At 28.1% G+C, this 19,691-nt stretch overlaps 1 protein-coding gene across 8 annotated transcripts in view; it reads left to right on the top strand.

Annotated features, from left to right (window-relative positions):
- The first annotated feature begins 238 nt into the window (after positions 1 to 238).
- LOC100206502 (cyclin-dependent kinase 6) overlaps positions 239 to 19,691 on the top strand; it is a 45,891-nt gene continuing 26,438 nt past the window's right edge. Inside the window, exons 1-4 of one of the 8 annotated variants that reach the window (XM_065810442.1) lie at positions 3,713 to 3,876; positions 4,696 to 4,822; positions 4,919 to 5,139; positions 5,398 to 5,548. In XM_065810442.1, the coding sequence (XP_065666514.1) occupies positions 4,808 to 4,822; positions 4,919 to 5,139; positions 5,398 to 5,548 (387 nt within the window). In that variant the 5' untranslated portion in view covers positions 3,713 to 3,876; positions 4,696 to 4,807. Of the gene's footprint in view, positions 265 to 3,712; positions 3,877 to 3,938; positions 4,373 to 4,695; positions 4,823 to 4,905; positions 5,140 to 5,397; positions 5,549 to 19,691 lie in introns of those variants that run through there. The other 7 variants (XM_065810445.1, XM_065810441.1, XM_065810443.1 and 4 more) reach the window with 7 other exon arrangements.

Consider the following 19,691-nt stretch of genomic DNA (forward strand, 5'->3'; position numbering starts at 1 on the left):
GAATTTCTTTTGCTAATTTCAAAAAGTCTGGTAAAGAACCTTTAATAATGGATGCTTTAAAGATTTTGTAAAGAATATGTGTCATTTTGTGTCGATAAGTCTCGAAATCTCGATAAGTCGGACATTTTCGAAAATTCCGTCATTACGAGAGCTTCGCTTCATTCGGGCACTCGCCAAGTCGGACAATGTATATATACCCGAGTTAATGGGATTCTAGTGTATTACCTTTAAATCTTTACTTTCCGCTATTAGTAATAGTCCGCGGTTAGTAGTGAATTTAAAAAACATTTTATAAATGTCTCGAGAGTAAAAATTTAATCACATGGCGTTTTATAATATAATATATAACTAGTAAAACTATTGGAGAAAAAATTTATTTTGTTGGAGAATAAAATTTAGATTTAGTATTTTATTCTAAGTGCAAGTTTTATGCATAATTTTATTGCATTAATTTATTAATGCAATAAAATTTTATTGCATTAATTTTATTGCATAGTATCTGCATTAATAATTTTATTGCATTAATTTTATTGCATAGTATCTTTTAATCCGAGTAAATTACTATTAAGTAGTTATTTACTCATATTAAAAGCATACTATGATTCCACAGTAATTTATAGTTATAATAATATTATAACTATAAATTACTGTGGGATCAAAGGGGCGTCAAATTATTGGTTTAAATCATCTCTTACCGGCAGGGAACATAAATGGGGTTAACTTAAACATGAATAATGTGCAAGTTGAAGTTCAAAGATCTGTTATTGGACCACTACTTTTTCTTATTTGTATCTAAAGATTTAAAGTTGTGCAGAGTGCAACTTTGCTGATGATATGACTTTTTAATTTATAAATTTGTCAACTACAACCTTAAAAAACTCTGTAGCTGGTTAAACCTGTATAAAATTTCCTCTAATTCAAAAAAAGCAACTGATCTGATAATATTTAAAAATAAAGGAAAGAAAGTTAGAGATCCAAATCAATATTGAATTTAATGGGAAAAAGCTTTTTTGTAAGGAGTTCGTAAAGGAATAATACTGGATGAGAATTTAACCTGAATAAGAGTTAAAAAAAAAACACTTTTTTTTAAAAAAAAAAAGAAAAAAAGTTAAAAAAAAAAAAGCCAAAAAGTTGAGTTTTTTCACTTCCAGTACTAAAGCTGGTGCATTTAACAAACCTTCAATATCCATGATAATGTTGCAGTCTAAAATTTTTAGAGATTTCTGCCATTCTGGTGATTTTAAAAAGATTAAAACATTTTTAAAAATAGATTCGTTATACAAATTTTTTATTGAATGGAGCAGGTTTGGCTTTCAACTTAAATATTATTGATAACAAGTTCTTAAACTCTTTATCTTCAAATGTTATTGCAGCTTCATTTTCATAAAGGTTAGATCACTGACAAACTGAAGATATCTAGCTTCCAATTTTTTTTTTAAGTTGATAAAAATGGTAACATGTTTATTAGCTCCTTAAAAATTTCAACAGTGTCACTTAATTTTGTTTGATCTCTTTGCAACTTATCTAAACTTGACTCCAATAAATTTTCTGCATTTCGTTTTATCTCTATGTCACTTTTCTACGGAGTGATGGATCCAAGTCTTTTTTTCAAGCATTGTGAAAATGATGCTCTAGTTATTGATATTTTTCAAATGAATAATATACAACATTCCTGCGTGTTCAGTAGGAAGTGTTAGTTTTGTTCCTCCAATTTATTTATAATTTGCTTGGTTATTATTTTGTATGTATTTTATTATTTGTTAACATGCTTGCTCACATTTTCAACAATAAGATTATTTGCTAAAAGATTTAGCATACGAGCAGTGCACCCATAAATAATTGTTTTATCTTCTTCAGATGACAATAATTGTTGCATTGATTTTATATTAGCTGCATTGTCAGTCACAAAGCTTTTTACTGTGCATCCAAATTTGTGTGTTACAGGTTCTATTGCTTCTCTTGCCAATTGTGTAAGATATTAACCAGTATGGGAATGGCCAGAAGTATTAAATTGTTTTTACTAAAATGTTAATATTATCTGTAGTTACAGAGACACGAATTATTTGCTCGTTGTGCACCTTACTCCACCCATCTAAAGTCATTTCAACAATTTTTCCATTCAATTCTTTATATTTTTTTATTTCTTTTGTGTAAGCCTTATCTAATATTGCTCTTCCAATTTAAATTCTATTAGGTAGAGTGTAACCAGAATGAAGCATATTAGTAAATTTTTAAAACTCTTTATGTTCAACTGTTCTAAAGCTAGAGTTTGTACTGTATATGAATCTAGGTCTGAGCCCTCCACCCCCAAAACCTGTCATAAGGGCCCCAAAATCTTGAAAATTTTTCCATTTTTTAAACATTTAATAACTATTAAAATTACTAAAATACAGTTACTAAATGTTTGAAACAAATTTCAATAACTACAAATAAGAAAGTATTTGCAACTTGAAAGTTTATTAAAATCTGAAATAGTTTTTCTTAGCATAACTAAAGTAGCCTATGCTTACATTCACTACAAAATTCATGTATTCAAAGAAATGTCTTTTACAACAAGAAGCTAATTAAAATCAACTAATTATCTTCGATAAAACTTACGATGAGCGCAAACAAAGTGATGTTTGAAAATCATTGTAGCGTCACCAGTTCTAACTGGAAGGAGAGGGGAAGAATATTTTTTAAATTGATATTTTTATTGGTTTGAACCATGGTATTAGTATTGCTATTTTATCTAAAATAAGACACTTTGTAGATTAAAAAACTTTAAAATCTATTTATCTAACATAGCCTCGCACCCTGGGTTCAAAATCTATCAATTTCCATTCTATATAATAATTTAGATCTGCTAGCAGCTTTCTAAGATCTTCATTTTATAATATTATTTTACTGTCATCTGCATACAACTTTATATAGTTATGGATATTATCAGGTAGGTCATTGATTAAGATTTAAAACAAAAGTAAGCCTAAAACTGAGCCCTGAGGCACACCACTAATTTCTGGTAACCAGTTTGATACATATAAATATCAAACTGGTTACGAGTTTGATATTTATATGTTTGAATATATATATATATATATATATATATATATATATATATATATATATATATATATATATATATATATATATATATATATATATATATATATATATATACACTATTATACATATATTTATATAAATATATATATATTTGTTAGATTTGATTAAAACAGCTGCGTATAAACATTTTGTTTTAAATATATTTTGATGTAATTATATATTTACATGTAAATGTATAATTACATTGAATTATATTTAAAACAAAAAGTTTATACGCAGCCGTTTTAATCAAATTTAACAAATATAAATATCGTATAACAAGAATATGATTTTAAAAGATATATATATATATATATATATATATATATATATATATATATATATATATATATATATATATATATATATTACTTTGTGTATATATTATATATACACAAAGTAATATATATATATATATATATATATATATATATATATATATATATATATATATATATATATCTTTTCAGTTATATATCGATCAGTTGCTATGGTTGTGAATTATTGTTAATAATATTATCTTATATATATATATGTATATGTATATAATATACATATACATATATATATATAAGATAATATTATTAACAATAATTCACAACCATAGCAACTGATAACAGATGTGGAGTACAATAACATAAGATATTGTTCTGTAACAGCTATTATTAGCCAACCTAGTCAGCTCTATGATCTCAAATTATTCTCTAGATTAGTTATTCTGTTGAAGAAGAAATTAAATCTATACTTGCTTTTACAAAAAGATTTACTCTAAGTGTATTTGTGCTGACGTAGGTTGGAAGTATATTTGAAACTTTCATTTTTTTGAATTCAAATAGTGTCTAGATAAGGCTTAATTTTGTATTTGATTAAATCACCTTGCAGCCTACATTCTTGTAAGGTTGTGGAATTCATTATTTTTAATTGTTTTTTGTAAGAAAATTTTTTAAGTGATGGTATGAGTTTGGTTGCTTTACCTTGAATCTTTTCAATTTGCCTATATCTCATTTTAGATTTGATTGAATTATGACACCATGTTCAAAATCGGTTACTGTCAAAATTTGATTTTGATTTGTATTTGAGTAATGCATTATATAAGTGGTTTGAGGATTTTTTTTTTTTGCCAATATGCGATATATATTTATTATATTTGAATTTTGTTAACCAGATTGATGACCATTCCATAAGATAATTTAGATCTGCTAGCAGCTTTATAAGATCTTCAGTCAATTTTATAATATTATTATACTGTCATCTACATACAACTTGATATACTTATGGATATTATCAGGTAGGTCATTGATAAAGATTAAGAACAAAAGGTGGCCTAAAACTGAGCCCTGAGACACACCACTAATATCTTGTAACAGTTTGATACATAATCTCCTAGAATAACTCACTGTCTTCTATTATTTAAAATGTCTTCTATTCGTTTTAAAATATCTCGAACAATGCAATATGATTCTTTATATATATATATATATATATATATATATATATATATATATATATATATATATATATATATATATATATATATATATATATATATATATATATATATATATATATATATACTCAATCCTTGTTTCTTTTATTTTTTATTTTTTTTAGTTCTTGTTTCTCTGTCTGTGGTTGCTCTCCATGATTTAGCTCTGCTATAAGAGAGTGAACCTTACGAGAGTGAATATCACGATTTTTATCTTTTTAAACATTACCAATCTATATGTCCATATTTCTGGTAAATATATTGTTGTTGTTGTTGAAATTTGACAGAATACTGACAAATGAAAATATTAGTTATAACTATTTCAGGGTTCATAGTATTTATTATTAGATGTTATCACCAAACAGAGAGTACGAAGAACTTTCTATTATTGGAAGAGGGGCTTATGGAACTGTTTTTAAAGCAAGAGATATTGAACACAATAGAGTTGTTGCATTAAAAAGAGTTTGTATTAGTCAGTCTAGTGAAGAAAAAGGTGTTCCTGTTTCCACATTGAGAGAAATCGCCCTTCTAAAGCAGTTAGATAATATTTGTCATCCTAACATTGTAAGGTAAACTATATAATACTTTAGTAAAAATATTTTATAAATTAAAACTAGAGTTTTATTTTATTATTTATTAAAGCAAAAATTACAAAATCACACAAATTTTAAAGCTAATTGTGTTATCTTTGGTAAAATATGAAAAAGGTTTTGTTGAATTCAGAAAAATACTACTCGCTCTCAACAAATTTAATATTTTGAAAAAAAAATTTATCTGCTAGTAAAGTAAAAAAATATTTTAATTATAAATTGAAATTATTATTTTAGGGTGTTTGATGCTTTTCAAACTAAATCTACAACTCCAATGGATAATCCGACAGATTTGATTTTAACAATAGTATTTGAACATGTTGATCAGGATCTTTCCTCATTTCTTCATAACTATCCTTCACCTGGATTATCAGAGGATTTAATAAGGGTAAAAGATATTATAAGATATTATAAGATATTGCTAATTCATTTAAATATTAAGGCATATCATTACTGTTATTGTTTTGTTACTATTGAATACTTTAGAAGTAAAAACTCTAAAATTGTCTCAAAGATACCTTTTATGAGTTTATGGGTTTTAATTTTAGGGTGATTCCATTTTAGGGTGATCCTATTTTGTCCTGACTAGTTTAGTTAGAGTTATTACAAAGAATCGGAGAGTGGTATTTTCTTAAACAGAAAAAAAAAAACATTGTCAAATTTACTTGAATTTGTTACTTAAAAAACAGGAATTATAAAAAATCAAAGTAAAAAAAGGTAAATTTTACTTGTTATTAACAAAGAAACTGACTTAGGGTTACATTTTATAAAAAAATTGGATGCTTTCACATGGAATTTTATTATGACAAGCTAGTAAAGCCTGGTTAAACCAAATTTGCTGTTTCTTTAGAAATTAGTTAAAGCTACTCAGTCATTCAACACTGTAGGAAATGTTTAATAGAATTTTTAAATCCTAGAAAATAAGAAACTAAGTCATTCAAAAGTTAAAAGTTAGTAAAACGTTAAAAGTAAAAAGTTAAAAGTTTTGTAAAAAGTTCTAAAAACATGTAAAACTGGGTTTTAAAGAAGTTTAGTAATTGATGCTTAAACTTTAACAAATTTTTGTAGATTCTTCAAATTAAATTTTTTTTAGATAATCATTTTAAAATCTTTTTTTTAAAATATATTTGTCTTATGCAAAATTTAGATTGAAATTTTGTTTTTTTAATTGCAAAGGTACTAATTTAGTTGTCTTACATTGAGAAATTTCTGTTTTATTTTCTCTAAGTTTGTCACACTGTGACTTGTCACGCCTTGACACTAAAAGGAATATTTTTTATTCTAGTGCAAGAATATTTAGTTATTTTAAACAAATATTAATAAATTGCTTATAATCAAAATAGGTTAATAAAAATAAACAGTTGTTTAAATTTAAATTTTTACATTTTTAAAGTTAAAGTTTTACATTTTTAATATTTTTCTTGTTTTTTATTTGTGGATAAGTTTCAATGTGTGGAGGAAGTATAGAGAAAGTCGAATTCAAAAATTTTGTTTAGATTTAAAAAAAAAAAAGTTTTAATATTGAATTAGCATGTTTAAAGGACAAGTTAAGAAAAAAATGCATAAAAATTTCTTTATTTCAAATATTATTTACTAACATCTCTCCTGCTTAGAAATTGTACATTAGTAAGTGACCCGGGCCCCGGCCCTAGCTAAAAATGAGACTTTTTTCAAACCCAGCCCCAGCAAAACTATAAGATTTAGCAAGGGTTGATAGCCGGGGCTAGAAATAAATTTTATAATACTTCATATATTATAATATTATGCTTACATTTACTATTTATTAAATACTGGTATATATTTATATTTTCAAACTCTAATTTACTTCCAACAAGATTACAAGCAACCACTATTAAATTATAAGTTACTTTAAAATAGAGAATAAATAAAAATACTAGGAAATGATTAACTGAAGACTTTAAAAGTTGTAGGTTTAATATAAAAGAAAAAACATGAAGATGGCTAAGAATTATAACGTTTTTTTGGTGTGCAAGGAAAAAAACTGGATTAATAAAAGTTTTTATAACAAGGATTATTTTGATAATCCTAAGTTATAAAAATTTATCCTAAAAACTTCTCCTAAGGATAAACTTATCCTAAAAACTTATCCTAAACTTATCTTAGAAACTAAACTTGTAAAAACTTATCCTAAGGATAAGTTTTTATAACAAGGTTTTAAGGGACAGATAGAGTAAAACTTGTAATATAAGAAGCCAAGTAAGAATGAGTTTTTGTTTATCGTAATAGAGATGATAGCTCGTTTGAGCCATGAAAATCTCAAGAACCATGAAAAGCTCAAAAATTAGAAAAATGTGCTATAACAAAATGCAAGTTAAAAATGTAATTGGGAAATCTGCCAAAGTTTTTATCTGCCATTTTAAAAGAAAAATGATGAAAAATTACAAAGAATTATTTCAAGCTCTTATTACAGCTGTGTTGAGAGGTGTTGTTATAGTAAAACTTGTGCATCATTCACACAAAATGTAAGTATTAGTACAGCTTTTGTCAAGAAAGCATGAGACTTTGATAACCATCTTAATCATGCTGTTGCATGATCTTTATTAATGAAAAGTCACTATAATGCCATCAAAAATTAAGCAGTATACAATTATAACAGTATAACTAAGTAAAAAGCAAACTAATATATAAGGGTTGATGCGGGCTACAAGCTTGTTATCAAAAATAAAAAGTCAGCACTATTCACTTTGTTATAAAAAGCTGTGTTAATGGTTCTCATTACAATGTATTGGGTAGATATGCACATTTTGCAGACATAGGTTCACCTCCTTAGCAAATGTAGGTATAAGAAAATCCAAATCTATTTGCTCTCTACCCCCCAAAAATGGGAATTATTTGTCACCCTTATTTGTACATAAGTATGTCCAAATAGTGAACGACTTCTGAAGCCAGCTTTGCTAGCATCATTATCCAATGGGCATTTCATCTATTTCAGTGAAAAAACAAAAGATGTATGCTCCACTAAACAGTTGGCCATTTGTGGATTATTTAAACACAATAGGGAGATCAGTGAGCATTTAATTAGTATTTTACCAATTAGTAAGTTGGTTAAACAACACTTTGCTCTGAAAACATCATGAAAGAGCTGATTAAATTCTTAAAAATATTAGGTTTTGATTGCAAACATTTGATTTTCCTATATGGACAACACAATGTAAATCTGGGTAGAGTGGTGGATTAAAATGCCTTTTGAAATATACTATTTCCATGTCAATCTGGATTGGATGTGGGAACCATAAACTTGGCCTTTGCTTCAAAGATTTGTTTTTACAATAAATGATGCTGATGCAACATTATTGACTATTTAGAGGTTTTTAATTGTCAGCCACTAGCTCACAGTTTTCTCCTAGAAATTGCAGATACTTTACAAAGAACTGGCTGTAACACCAGTCTGCCCTAATGTAATGAGACAGCTCAGAGACCATGCAAGGCTGTCTATGATAGCTATCAACAATTATTAGCTGCTCTTTCTATCAGTTTGAATAAAAGTGCGCAAAAAGAATATACAAACATTGGCATAAGTGCAAATTGACACAAGTGCGAAGCAGTTGCAAAAACTGGCTTAAGTGCAAGTCAGCATAAGTGCAAATTGGTATAAGTGCGCTGAAAGATTTTAAAAACATTGGCATAAGTGCGCCAAAAAAATTTGAGTACTTGATGATATATTGTCAACATTATTGTCAAATTTTATCTTTGTTTAATACCAATGACGTTTGAAGATCACAATTTCTAATTTTCCTTTTCTTGCAAATTTTTGAATGAAAAATTGACATGAAATATTTTATTAAAAAACTTTGAGACGAAAGTATGAATTAGTGAAAACTCGTTCAGATTGTCGTAATATAAACCTAATTATATTTTTGTATATATGGCTTTTATATCGCGTATACATAGTTATTATATAACTTTTAAAATTCACTTTACTGGTAGTGTCATTAGCTCCAATGATGCTGTTAGAAGTTTTGTTAAGTTTTCTTAAATTAAATTTGTTTTAAGTTTAAGTTTTATTATTTAAATTTGTCAAAAATAACCAAGTTCTGAAGCCAGAGTTACTAAAACACAGGTATTTAAAAATTTTAACCAGAAAGACAGATGATAAACAACATTGTTTGTAACTGCGTCACTTAAATTTCATATACCATTTAAACGGATAAAAAATGCATTTGTGTTAACTAACGAAATTACGTTATTGATTGTTTTTTATCCCAGGCAGAGTAAGAGTAATTGGAAATAATTTAATACCATTTTTATATAATAAATTTATTCTAATAAATTTGAACAATTGTGTGTCATTTTAGTGTTCAAAATGTAGGTTAAGGGGAAACTTTTACTGAATCATTGAAAAGGTTCAATTATGGATGATATTGGTCCTCGGTCCAGGAAAGCAACACACCTCATTGTCCCAAGTGGGACAATGAGGTGTGTTGCTTTCCTGGACTTGTTGAATGCATGGCTGACAATACAAAAAATGTCTGCAAGGCATTACCAAAGCATTTCGTTCATTGATGGTGCAAACAATGCACTTTGGTGACTCTGTTGAAGTGGATGTTGGCAAAGAAAGACTCTCACCAAGCTCGTCCATTAAGTTTTCATCCAAAGCAGTAAAATAGTTTAAATACTTCAAATACAATTTTCCATATTTCATTGAAAAAGATTATCAAATAAAGTTAAGTTAATTAGTTTGGTAAAAAGGTTAAAAAAGGTTGATAAATAAGAAGCGTTATACAAAAATTTGGAAAATTATCTTACATAGTTTTGAAGTTTTGAAAAAGATATGATACTGTTGATAGGAATCTCTCAGTTATCCAAACTCCGTCTCGTAGGTTTTTCTCAAAACAACGCATTTTTTCAATTGCACTATAGTCACGTTGGTCACGGCGGACTCGCTGATTGCAAGCAAGCTGTTGAAGCTCTTGAATTGTATGCACTATTACATGCTGATTAAGCAATTCCATAAACTGCCAAAATCCTCTATGCCGATTACCAATGTTTGTTTTCAGACGTTTATTGAAACCTTCTGCATTGTTATTGGTTTTGTGATTCAAGCCATAAACACTGAACCCTTGTGGGGTCACTATTTTGAGCCAATACCTCTCAAAATACCTTTTAAAACTAAGTAGTTTGCTTTTGATTTCGCCACTGAATGTTGCAATCTCAATAACTCAAGATCCCCAAGCAACCAAGATCTTGTTTGCAGGAAGGAGACAAAGTGCCATAACTTTTCGTGCCCACTTCTTTACTTGAATTTGGTGGCGGTATTCCCTCTGAAGACCAAGAATTGCTAATTGCTTGGTGATTGCATTTTCAAAATGAAACCTAAAGATAAGGATTTCACCAAGCTTTCACTCCAAGTTGTTCTTAGAGCATTCTGTAGTCCTCGTTCAAAATCCGACATAATGGTGTCTGGAGAGAAATCTAAAACTTCTTTTATTTTGGAAAAAGCAAGCTTATATAGAGCCTCGGATTTGGATGTCATTAAAGCACATACAGCTGGAACAGATGTGCCCCAAAGGTGAGGGTTATCAGGATCAAAATTTATCTGATCCTTATCTGGAATTGGATCTTCAAGCACTGCTGAATACTCAACAGAAAATATCAAGAGCTGATACCACTTGCTTTCCTCCATGGGTGGTGTAATGCTGGAAGTATAATAAATGTAACTATAACTTACAACTGTAAATAAAAGTGTTCTACCTAACGTTTTTAGTATATCAATTTTTTCGTCTTGGGGCTGTCAATTAATTACATCAACAAATAGAGGGGGTTCTGAACCTTTTTGATAATTGTTGACAAAGGTGAGGGGAGGAGGTCAAATAAAGTTGACGTCAACTATTTTACTTTACTTTATTTAATTTCATTACTCAAAAAAAGAGGGGTCTGGGTGTTGGGTGTCTCTGGAAATTTGACAAATTGTTTATAAGGGGGAGGGTAAAAATTGCCTAAAGTTTGTTGACGTAATTAATGGAAAGCCCCCTAGATTTTTTCTTTGAAAAAGTAAAATGCTTCCATATAAATACCTGAATGTTCCATCAACAAAACACACTTTGGCTGATTTCGCCTTGTTAATGACTAACATATGCCCAAACAGCAATGCTACGTTGTCCTGTTCTGCAACTGATCCCAAGAAAATGTCTCCATAGCAATGACATTCTTTGTCATTCAGAACTTTAGCAGCTTCTTTTGGTGATTTTGGGTTCAAGGGCTCATTTAGCCTTCTCCTTTTCTGAAGACTTGAGATAATTTGAGGAAAACTAACAGATTCAGAAACAACTGCAGGAAACTCACTCACAGTGTTTTGAAAAATTGAGCGCAGGTCTTCAGATGTTGCTTCTGCTTTTTTCTTCATGGTACTTTTAGCAAGCAGCACTTCAAAATCTGTTTCTCTTGAGCTGCAACTGTGAACAGTTGTAACCTGAAGTTTATCTTTATGAATAAAAGCTCTGCCTTTGCAGTTCATTCTTGTAAAAAAACGGCACTTAAGATGCAGTTTATCTTTATAAAATTTATCTTTAGTGATCCAAAATAACCAGACCAAAAAACTTTTGAGTTTTTTCTTTCTCCTTCGGCTTCACTATAATTTTTTAAAAAGCTCTCTAACGACATTTTGGACTATTGAGTTTCTTAAAATTTTTAAAATTTCAACTTTAAAATTGAATTGAATTTCATTGCACGTGCAAATTAAACTGTTTATTGTGCTGCAAATTAAACTGTTCATTTAAACTGCTGTTCTCCGTTGCAGATAACTAATTCGTGTAAAGTTAATGCGATATTTAGGTGAAAAGTTAGGAAAAATTTGTCGAACTCTTAAATAAGTTTCTTATTGAAAAGTGACTTAGTATTAAAAGTTTCTTAAGATTTTTTCCTAGTAATAGCTTTTTATACAAAAAAAAAAAGAAAAAAGTGTGATCAGAAAATCACATTTTCGATGTTAATCATTAAAATGAGTTTTCGATCTTATTCCGTTTTTATTATTTTCGATATTATTCAGAAAATCACATTTTCGACGTTAATCATTAAAATGAGTTTTCGATCTTATTCCGTTTTTATTGCTTTCGATATTGTTCTGCATTTGTGAATTTCGATATAAAAACTTTTCGATATTAATCTGAAAATCACATTTTCGATCTTAATCATTAAAATGGGTTTCGGTCAGTTATTTTTCGATAATAATTGTTTTTTCGATCAGTTAATTTTCGATACTATTCCGCTTTCCCCTTTACACTCATGCCTGTTTGCACTTTCAATGTTTGCCAATTCTTTTGGCACACTTATGTTAGTATTTGCAACTGCTTCACACTTATGCTAGTTTGCACTTAGAAATTCACACTTATTCACCATCCTGTTTCATATCAATGGGGATAAGAGAAAACTAGGAATAATGGTGACAGCGGTATTTATTGACCTATTTTTTTTGAAAATAATTTAGGAACTGTTTTTTTTTTGCTTTTCCCAATCCTCATATATATATATATGATATAAATGATATATATGATATATATGATATATATGATATATATGATATATATGATATATATATATATATATATATATATATATATATATATATATATCATATGTATGATATATATATGTGATATATATATCATATTTATAACTATAAAAATAATTTAATACTTTAAAATTAATGAGTTTGTATTATTTTAATAATAATAATTTTAAATAAAATCAATGCTTAAAATTGCAAACGAACAATTGATAATTTTTAATTTATTTAAAAATAATTCATTTCTTTGCAATGACTTCGCAAAAGGCAGGAGAAGTTACGAGAAAAGTACTTAAAAAGATTGAATTAAAAAAATACAAAGTACAGTTGAGATAATGTTCTTAATTATGTACAATATTTTCGAATAATAATAAAATAAGAACTTCAATCTCAGAAGTTAAAGAGGAAAAACTAGCACACATTTTATATCTCTTGCTCGTTAAAATCATTTCAAAAACTGCTAGTGGTAATTAGTTAATAATAATGTTATTAACTCTTATTTGCAGATATTACTTAAACTGCATATTTAATGCTAAGAAGGCGATTATTTTATGAAATGCTACTATAAAAATTGTTACAGAAAGCAAGATTTTCACAGTATAGTTAAATATAGTCGAGTATAATTAAGTTGCGTCAATCCATTTGAATAATAAACTTTCAACCAATCAAATCAGGTTCATCAAAGTCCTTCAAAAAACTTTTCATTCCAACATTTCCAGCGCTAGTAAAGTATACTAATCTTCTTTTTATTTTTGACTCCTTAAATAAAAACTTACCATCTCTTATCACAAACTTTTTCACAAAAAGTAGACGATTACATTCCTACTCTACTAGAAATATACACAATGGAAAACTGAATGTACCATCTTTTAAAACCCAGAAGTATGGTAAAAATTCTATTGTTTATCAGTGCGTCTGTGAATGGAACAGGAGCCTTGCATGCATTTTGAATGAATCCAAAAAACTATATCCTAAAATAAATTTACTCCATCTTAAACAATATCAATTTAAAAAAATTCTCAAAAACTTTTTATTCTAACTTTTAGACATATTATCCTTATGATTAAAATATTCTTTTAATTTTCTTTTTGTCATTGCTACAATTATCATCAGTGCTTTTTTTTTATTTTTATTTTTTTTATTATTAAAACCTGCAAATTATGATTTCTACATGTTTGTTTTAATGTATGTTCTATGTACTTTAATCTATGTGTTTACGGTCCATATGTTTCAATGCATGTCTTTGCTTATTATTACTTATATTATGTTTAAAAATTAGTGTCACTCCTTTAATCAGATTTCCGTATGAGTGACACCATCCTAAATAAATCATTAACTTATTATTATAAATAATTTTATGCTCATAACTACCATTATTATATTAGTTATTATTTTTTCATTATAATTATTGTAAACATACTTATTATTGCTATTACTATAATTTGTATTAATTTTTTTTCATCTTATATTATTATAATATATTATTATTACTATTATTATTGTTATTATTATTATTATTATTATCAAAACTATTGTAAAAATGATTTACGGAAAATAAATGGCTTGTTGAAAAATGTTCTTAGATAAAATACAGAAGTTGTTATATTTTATAATATTGTTATTAAAATGATATATTAAATATTTCAACTAAAATAATAGTTAAATAATTTTAATTTCTTCAATCATTTATGAAAAAAACATTTTCAGGTAAAATGACAGTAATTAAATTAGTTTACCTCATGTATAAGAAATTCATCAGCAATGTGAATTAATGGGTTTATGGTTGTTAAAGCGGAAAAATTACTAGTTTCTATTAACATGCAGTAATTATTAGATAGAAATTTTAACAACGATAAGTTTAATATATATTCAAATATATTTTAAGTAGTAGAATTAATAATATAAAATTGTTTATAAATTATTAATTTTTAATCATTGATTTATTGATCAAAAGTTAGTTTAATGCAACGTTTTAAAAACAAAGATAAAAAAAAATTGAAAAAAAAAATTAAAGAAAAAATTTGCTTTAACATAATTTCGCTTTTAAACTTTTCAGTTTAATGACCGCTAGCATTAAAATAGCAGCATAAACAATAAAACTATTTTTAAAGCTTTTTCAAAATTTAAATGATTTTGTAAAATTTTATTATGTACCTTTTCCAAATAACATCCTGATTTTTTTTCAACCAGTCAACCATGACGGGCAAGAATTCATTTTAGGAGGTCAAAATAACAGTTTTAGTCATTTTGGGTGGTCATTAACCGTTGACCAGACATTATTTTCCATGCTGTATATATATATCAGGCTGTTACAGAAAGCTTGTGCAATCACATGCCTTGTTTATCCATGCATAAAATGATTTATTTAGACAACTTGACCATTGCTGTTTGTATGTTTCAATAATTTAAGTGTCTTAAAAATGCGCTGAAAGAACGTTACATTGCTATATCTAGTGAGGGTTTGGCATGGGGCAGCAATATTTTCTTTTATTATTCTTTGTTTTTTTTCTTCTTTTTTTTCTGAAAAATTGAGTATAATATATACAGTCGACTCTCGATATCTTGAATACTTGATATCTCGAACTTTTTTAGCGGTCCCATGGACATAACGTACTAGTTTAGGCTAAAATCCTCTCGATATCTTGAACCTTATTATCTCGAACTTTTTGGTATCTCGAACAATATTTTCGGTCCACAGGGCAATTTTCTCTCGTTATCTCGAACTTTTCAACATTTTTTTTTTCAAAAATGTTTTAATAAAATTTAATTTTTTTAAATTCCAATTTTCGAGAAAAAAAAATTTTTAATTCGATTTTTTTTAAGAATCGAATTTCTGAAAAGTTTTCCTTTAATATATAATTTATTCTTTTTGTCAAACGCAGCAACATGCCGCTCCTTAAACGAAAACTCACGAACAAATCTATAATAGATAAATGCAAGGCATTAAAAGACCTAGAGACTGGGATGTCTAACAAAAAGGTTGCCAAAAAGTATGGAGTCCCAAAGAACACATTATCAACCTGGATTAAAAATAAAACCAAGTTATTAACCTCACTGGAAAAAAATGGCACAAAATCTAAATGGAAGAAACTTCGTAGTGGTAATTTCAAAAATGTAGACAAGGCCATATACACGTGGTTCGTTGCAAAAAGAAGTCAACAAGTACCAATTGATAGTACCATACTAAAAGAAAAGGCACTAAAATTCGCAGAAGCATTAGGAGAGTTGGATTTTAAAGCATCTGATTGTTGGTTTCATAATTGGAAAAAAAGATCAGTTAAATTTTGTCAAATCTTGTTCAATTTTAATATAAACAAATAACATGTATCTGTTTATATTTAATTTATTTAGTTTTTTAAACGTGTAATTAAAATTCAATTATTCTGTTCCTATTTTTAGGAGCGGCATCAGCTTTAAAATAATCTCAGGCGAAAGTGCCACCGTGACGAATAATATGACTGCTTCGTGGAATGAAACTACACTTCCAACATTGCTTTTGAATTACAAGCTTGAAAACATTTTCAATGCCGATGAGTTTGGACTATTTTACCAGTGCCTACAAAACAAAACATACCATTTATCACGAGTTTTTTCCCCCAAAATGTTTTGGAGGAAAAAATAGTAAAGTCAGACTAACAGGCATAGCAGCAGGGAGTGCAACAGGAGAAAAATTACCTATGTTTGTTATTGGAAAATCTAAAAACCCACGGTGTTTTAAGCACATTAAACAACTTCCTTGCACATATAAAAATCAGCTAAAAAGTTGGATGACCGGAGACCTTTTTACAGAATGGGTAATGAAACTTGACTCATTTTTTCGTGCTCAAGACAGGAAAGTAGCACTCCTGGTGGATAACTGTTCTGCCCACCCACACATTGAAGGGCTAAGCAACATCAACCTAATATTTTTCCCCCCTAACACCACATCTGTCCTTCAGCCCATGGATCAAGGCGTAATACGAAGTCTTAAAGCTCATTATCGTCACAAAATTGTGCGTTTGTGTATCAAGGCTGTCGATAATAACGAACCCATGCCAAAAATTTCTATACTTCAAGCAATGAAAGATCTTGTTTCTTCGTGGAATGCTGTATCGAAGGAGACTGTCATCAACTGCTTTAAAAAAGCTGGTATCAGCAAAACAAACAAGAGTATTGAAAAAGCTGATGATGATCATTCTTTTAAATTTTTGACAGAAGAACTTAACCGTTTGCGAGAGTTAGATCCTCGTGCCGTCCAAGAAGATCTCTCAGCGGAATCTTACATTGGTTTAGATTGCGATGTAGTAACCACCGGTTCACTTGCTACTGATGCTGAAATCATTGCTCAGATTTTAGACCCTAATTTTGAAAACGACGGTAATGAAGTTGAAGATAGCGTTGACGAAGCTATTGACGTCGAAGCCCTGCCACGCCCATCTGATATTCAATTAGAAATTGCTTTTGAAACAATTCAAAATGCTTCGCTATACAGCTCAAAATACGGAAATGAAATACAATCCCTAGCACTAAAACTTGAGGATTTAATGAAGATGGAAAAGATGGATAATTTAAAGCAATATCAGATAACAGATTTTTTCCAAAAGTTGTAGTTTTTGTTGTTAATGATTTTTGTCAGAAAAATAACTTGTTTTAATGAAAGTCAGGCAATTTTATTTATTTTCAACCCTTTTCTTAATATCTCGAACTCTCGATATCTCAAACTTTTTTTCCGGTCCCCTTAGTGTTCGAGATATCGAGAGTCGACTGTAGTATTTTAGTAGAAAATAATTATTAAATTTCATAAAAAACTAAAAGTTAGAAATATATTAAAAAAACATGCGAAATTTCTTTAGTTCCATCAAAAGTAAAGTTTTTTTTAAGTTTTTTTAAAGTTTTTTAAAGTTTAATTTTTTTTTTTAAATAATTTTTTGACTACTTTGTTTTTTAATAACGTGTACTACCACTTTTACACTAATTAATTCTAAGATTTGGTTATTCATTCTTTTTATAAGATTTTCCAAACAATCCTTTGAAATACCACTCCATGCTTGTTGGATAGAAGTTTTAAGTCTTGTATTGTATTATACTGTCGAGAATTTCCATATATAGTTTGTGTCAGTGTTCCCCTTAAATTTTTAATAGGGTTCAAGTTGGGTGAACTGGATGGCCAATCCAAAACATCTATATGTTTTTTCTGAAACCACTGTTTTACACTTTGTGCTGTGTGAATTGCCGCATTACCTTGTTGGAAAATCCAATTCTCAGTAGGTAAACCTTCACTGAACTCAATTAAAACATCCTCTAAAAGATCTTCGTAATATCTTGCATTCATTTTTGTTGTAATAAAACATTGGAACTTTGCCGTGGAAACAAAATGCAGCCCACACCATAACTCTCCCTCTTCCTATGTTACGACTCATAGCAATGCTATCTTTTTTTTTCAAATCATGCAAATAATACAAAAAAACCATCAGGTCCATCTAAGTTGAACTTTTTTTATTTGGAAAAAATAACATTTTCCGATTCAGCGTACCATGTCATGTGGTCTTTGGCAAAGTCAAATCTTGCACTTTTATGATTTTTAGTCAATGGTGGTTTTGTGATCATTTTTTCCCACTGGAACCATCCTGTTTTTGACAAAATTTGTTGGACACATCTTGTGGTCACAGGTAATTTCGGTTCAGTCCTTATTTGTCTTGCTGTTCGTACTCCAGATGATGCTAAACGCATAATGGAAGAATGTTGCCTTCTGGTTATTTTTTTACTTTTGCCATTAAAGTGATTTTTGTTGTAATTTTCACCTAAGTTTATAAAATTATTCACTGCATGTTGAGACCTTTTGATTTTCTTTGCAATTTGCCGATTGGACAAACCTATATCTTTATAAGCAAAAATTTTTGCTTTTTCTTTCTCATTTAACACCCTTCCATGTGGCATTGTAATAATTAAATAACAAATATTTATTAAAAATACACAAAACTTTTATAAAGAACAAACAAATCAAAATCTTATTAAAACTTCAATAAATTCTTGTTATGTGTTTAAAACAAACTAATGGAACTATGGAAATTTCGTGTGTATATATACCGGATTTTAAAAACATTCTAGAAAATTTAGTTTCAATTGTTTCAGAAACACATAAAATTGTCATACACACATTTGCTTGCAATAGGTATAATAAATATAATTTTTGTTGTTTTTTTTTATAAAAAATTTCCGCGTAAAATCTGCAATAACTACATGGAACTATGGAAATTTCGCTGAGTGTATATACGCATATATGTATATATATTTTATTTGAAACCGAGAACAATTCTTAAAAATTTTTTAATTATGAAACATCAACACAAAAATATTAAGTTTAACAAGGAAAAAGAATTAAATCAACAATTAGCTTTTTATTGACATTCTTATTGACAACAAATATAATTTAACTACCTGCATATTTAAAAAAGACATTCCCAGGTCTTTTAACAAATTACTTAAGTTTTACCAAAGTTTTAAACAAAACATGATAAAAACTTAAATAGATAGGATTTATAAAACTAAAAATAAATGTTTTATAAATAAAAATAAATTTACATTCTGATTTCAACTTTTAAAAAAACCAAAAAAGCTTCAAAAAAGATGTAATGCTTGTTACGTGGGTCAAACTATTCAACATTTGAGTAAAAGAATCGAGGAGCATTTAAAATGATAAAAAACTTCTCATACCATATTTATTCAAAAATGCTTTAATCTAGCCAATAAAGACTCTTTTTCAGTATTAGACTACGCCCAAACTTCGCATCACTTAAAAATCAAAGAAGTGTTACACATTATGTGGGAAAAACCTGATCTTAATAAACAGATTTTTATTACACGCTATCACTCCAGCTCTGATTGACATTTTCTATTACTCTATGGCGTATGATTTACACTTTTTCCATTATTCTATGACGCAAGGTTTCACACCTTTTTTATTTTTATTTTGATTGACTAACAAATGAAATTAATGTTTGTTTTCACTATATATTAAATAGTTTTTGTA

This window comes from Hydra vulgaris, chromosome 11 (assembly GCF_038396675.1).
Source record: "Hydra vulgaris chromosome 11, alternate assembly HydraT2T_AEP".
Classification (NCBI taxonomy): Eukaryota; Metazoa; Cnidaria; class Hydrozoa; order Anthoathecata; family Hydridae; genus Hydra; species Hydra vulgaris.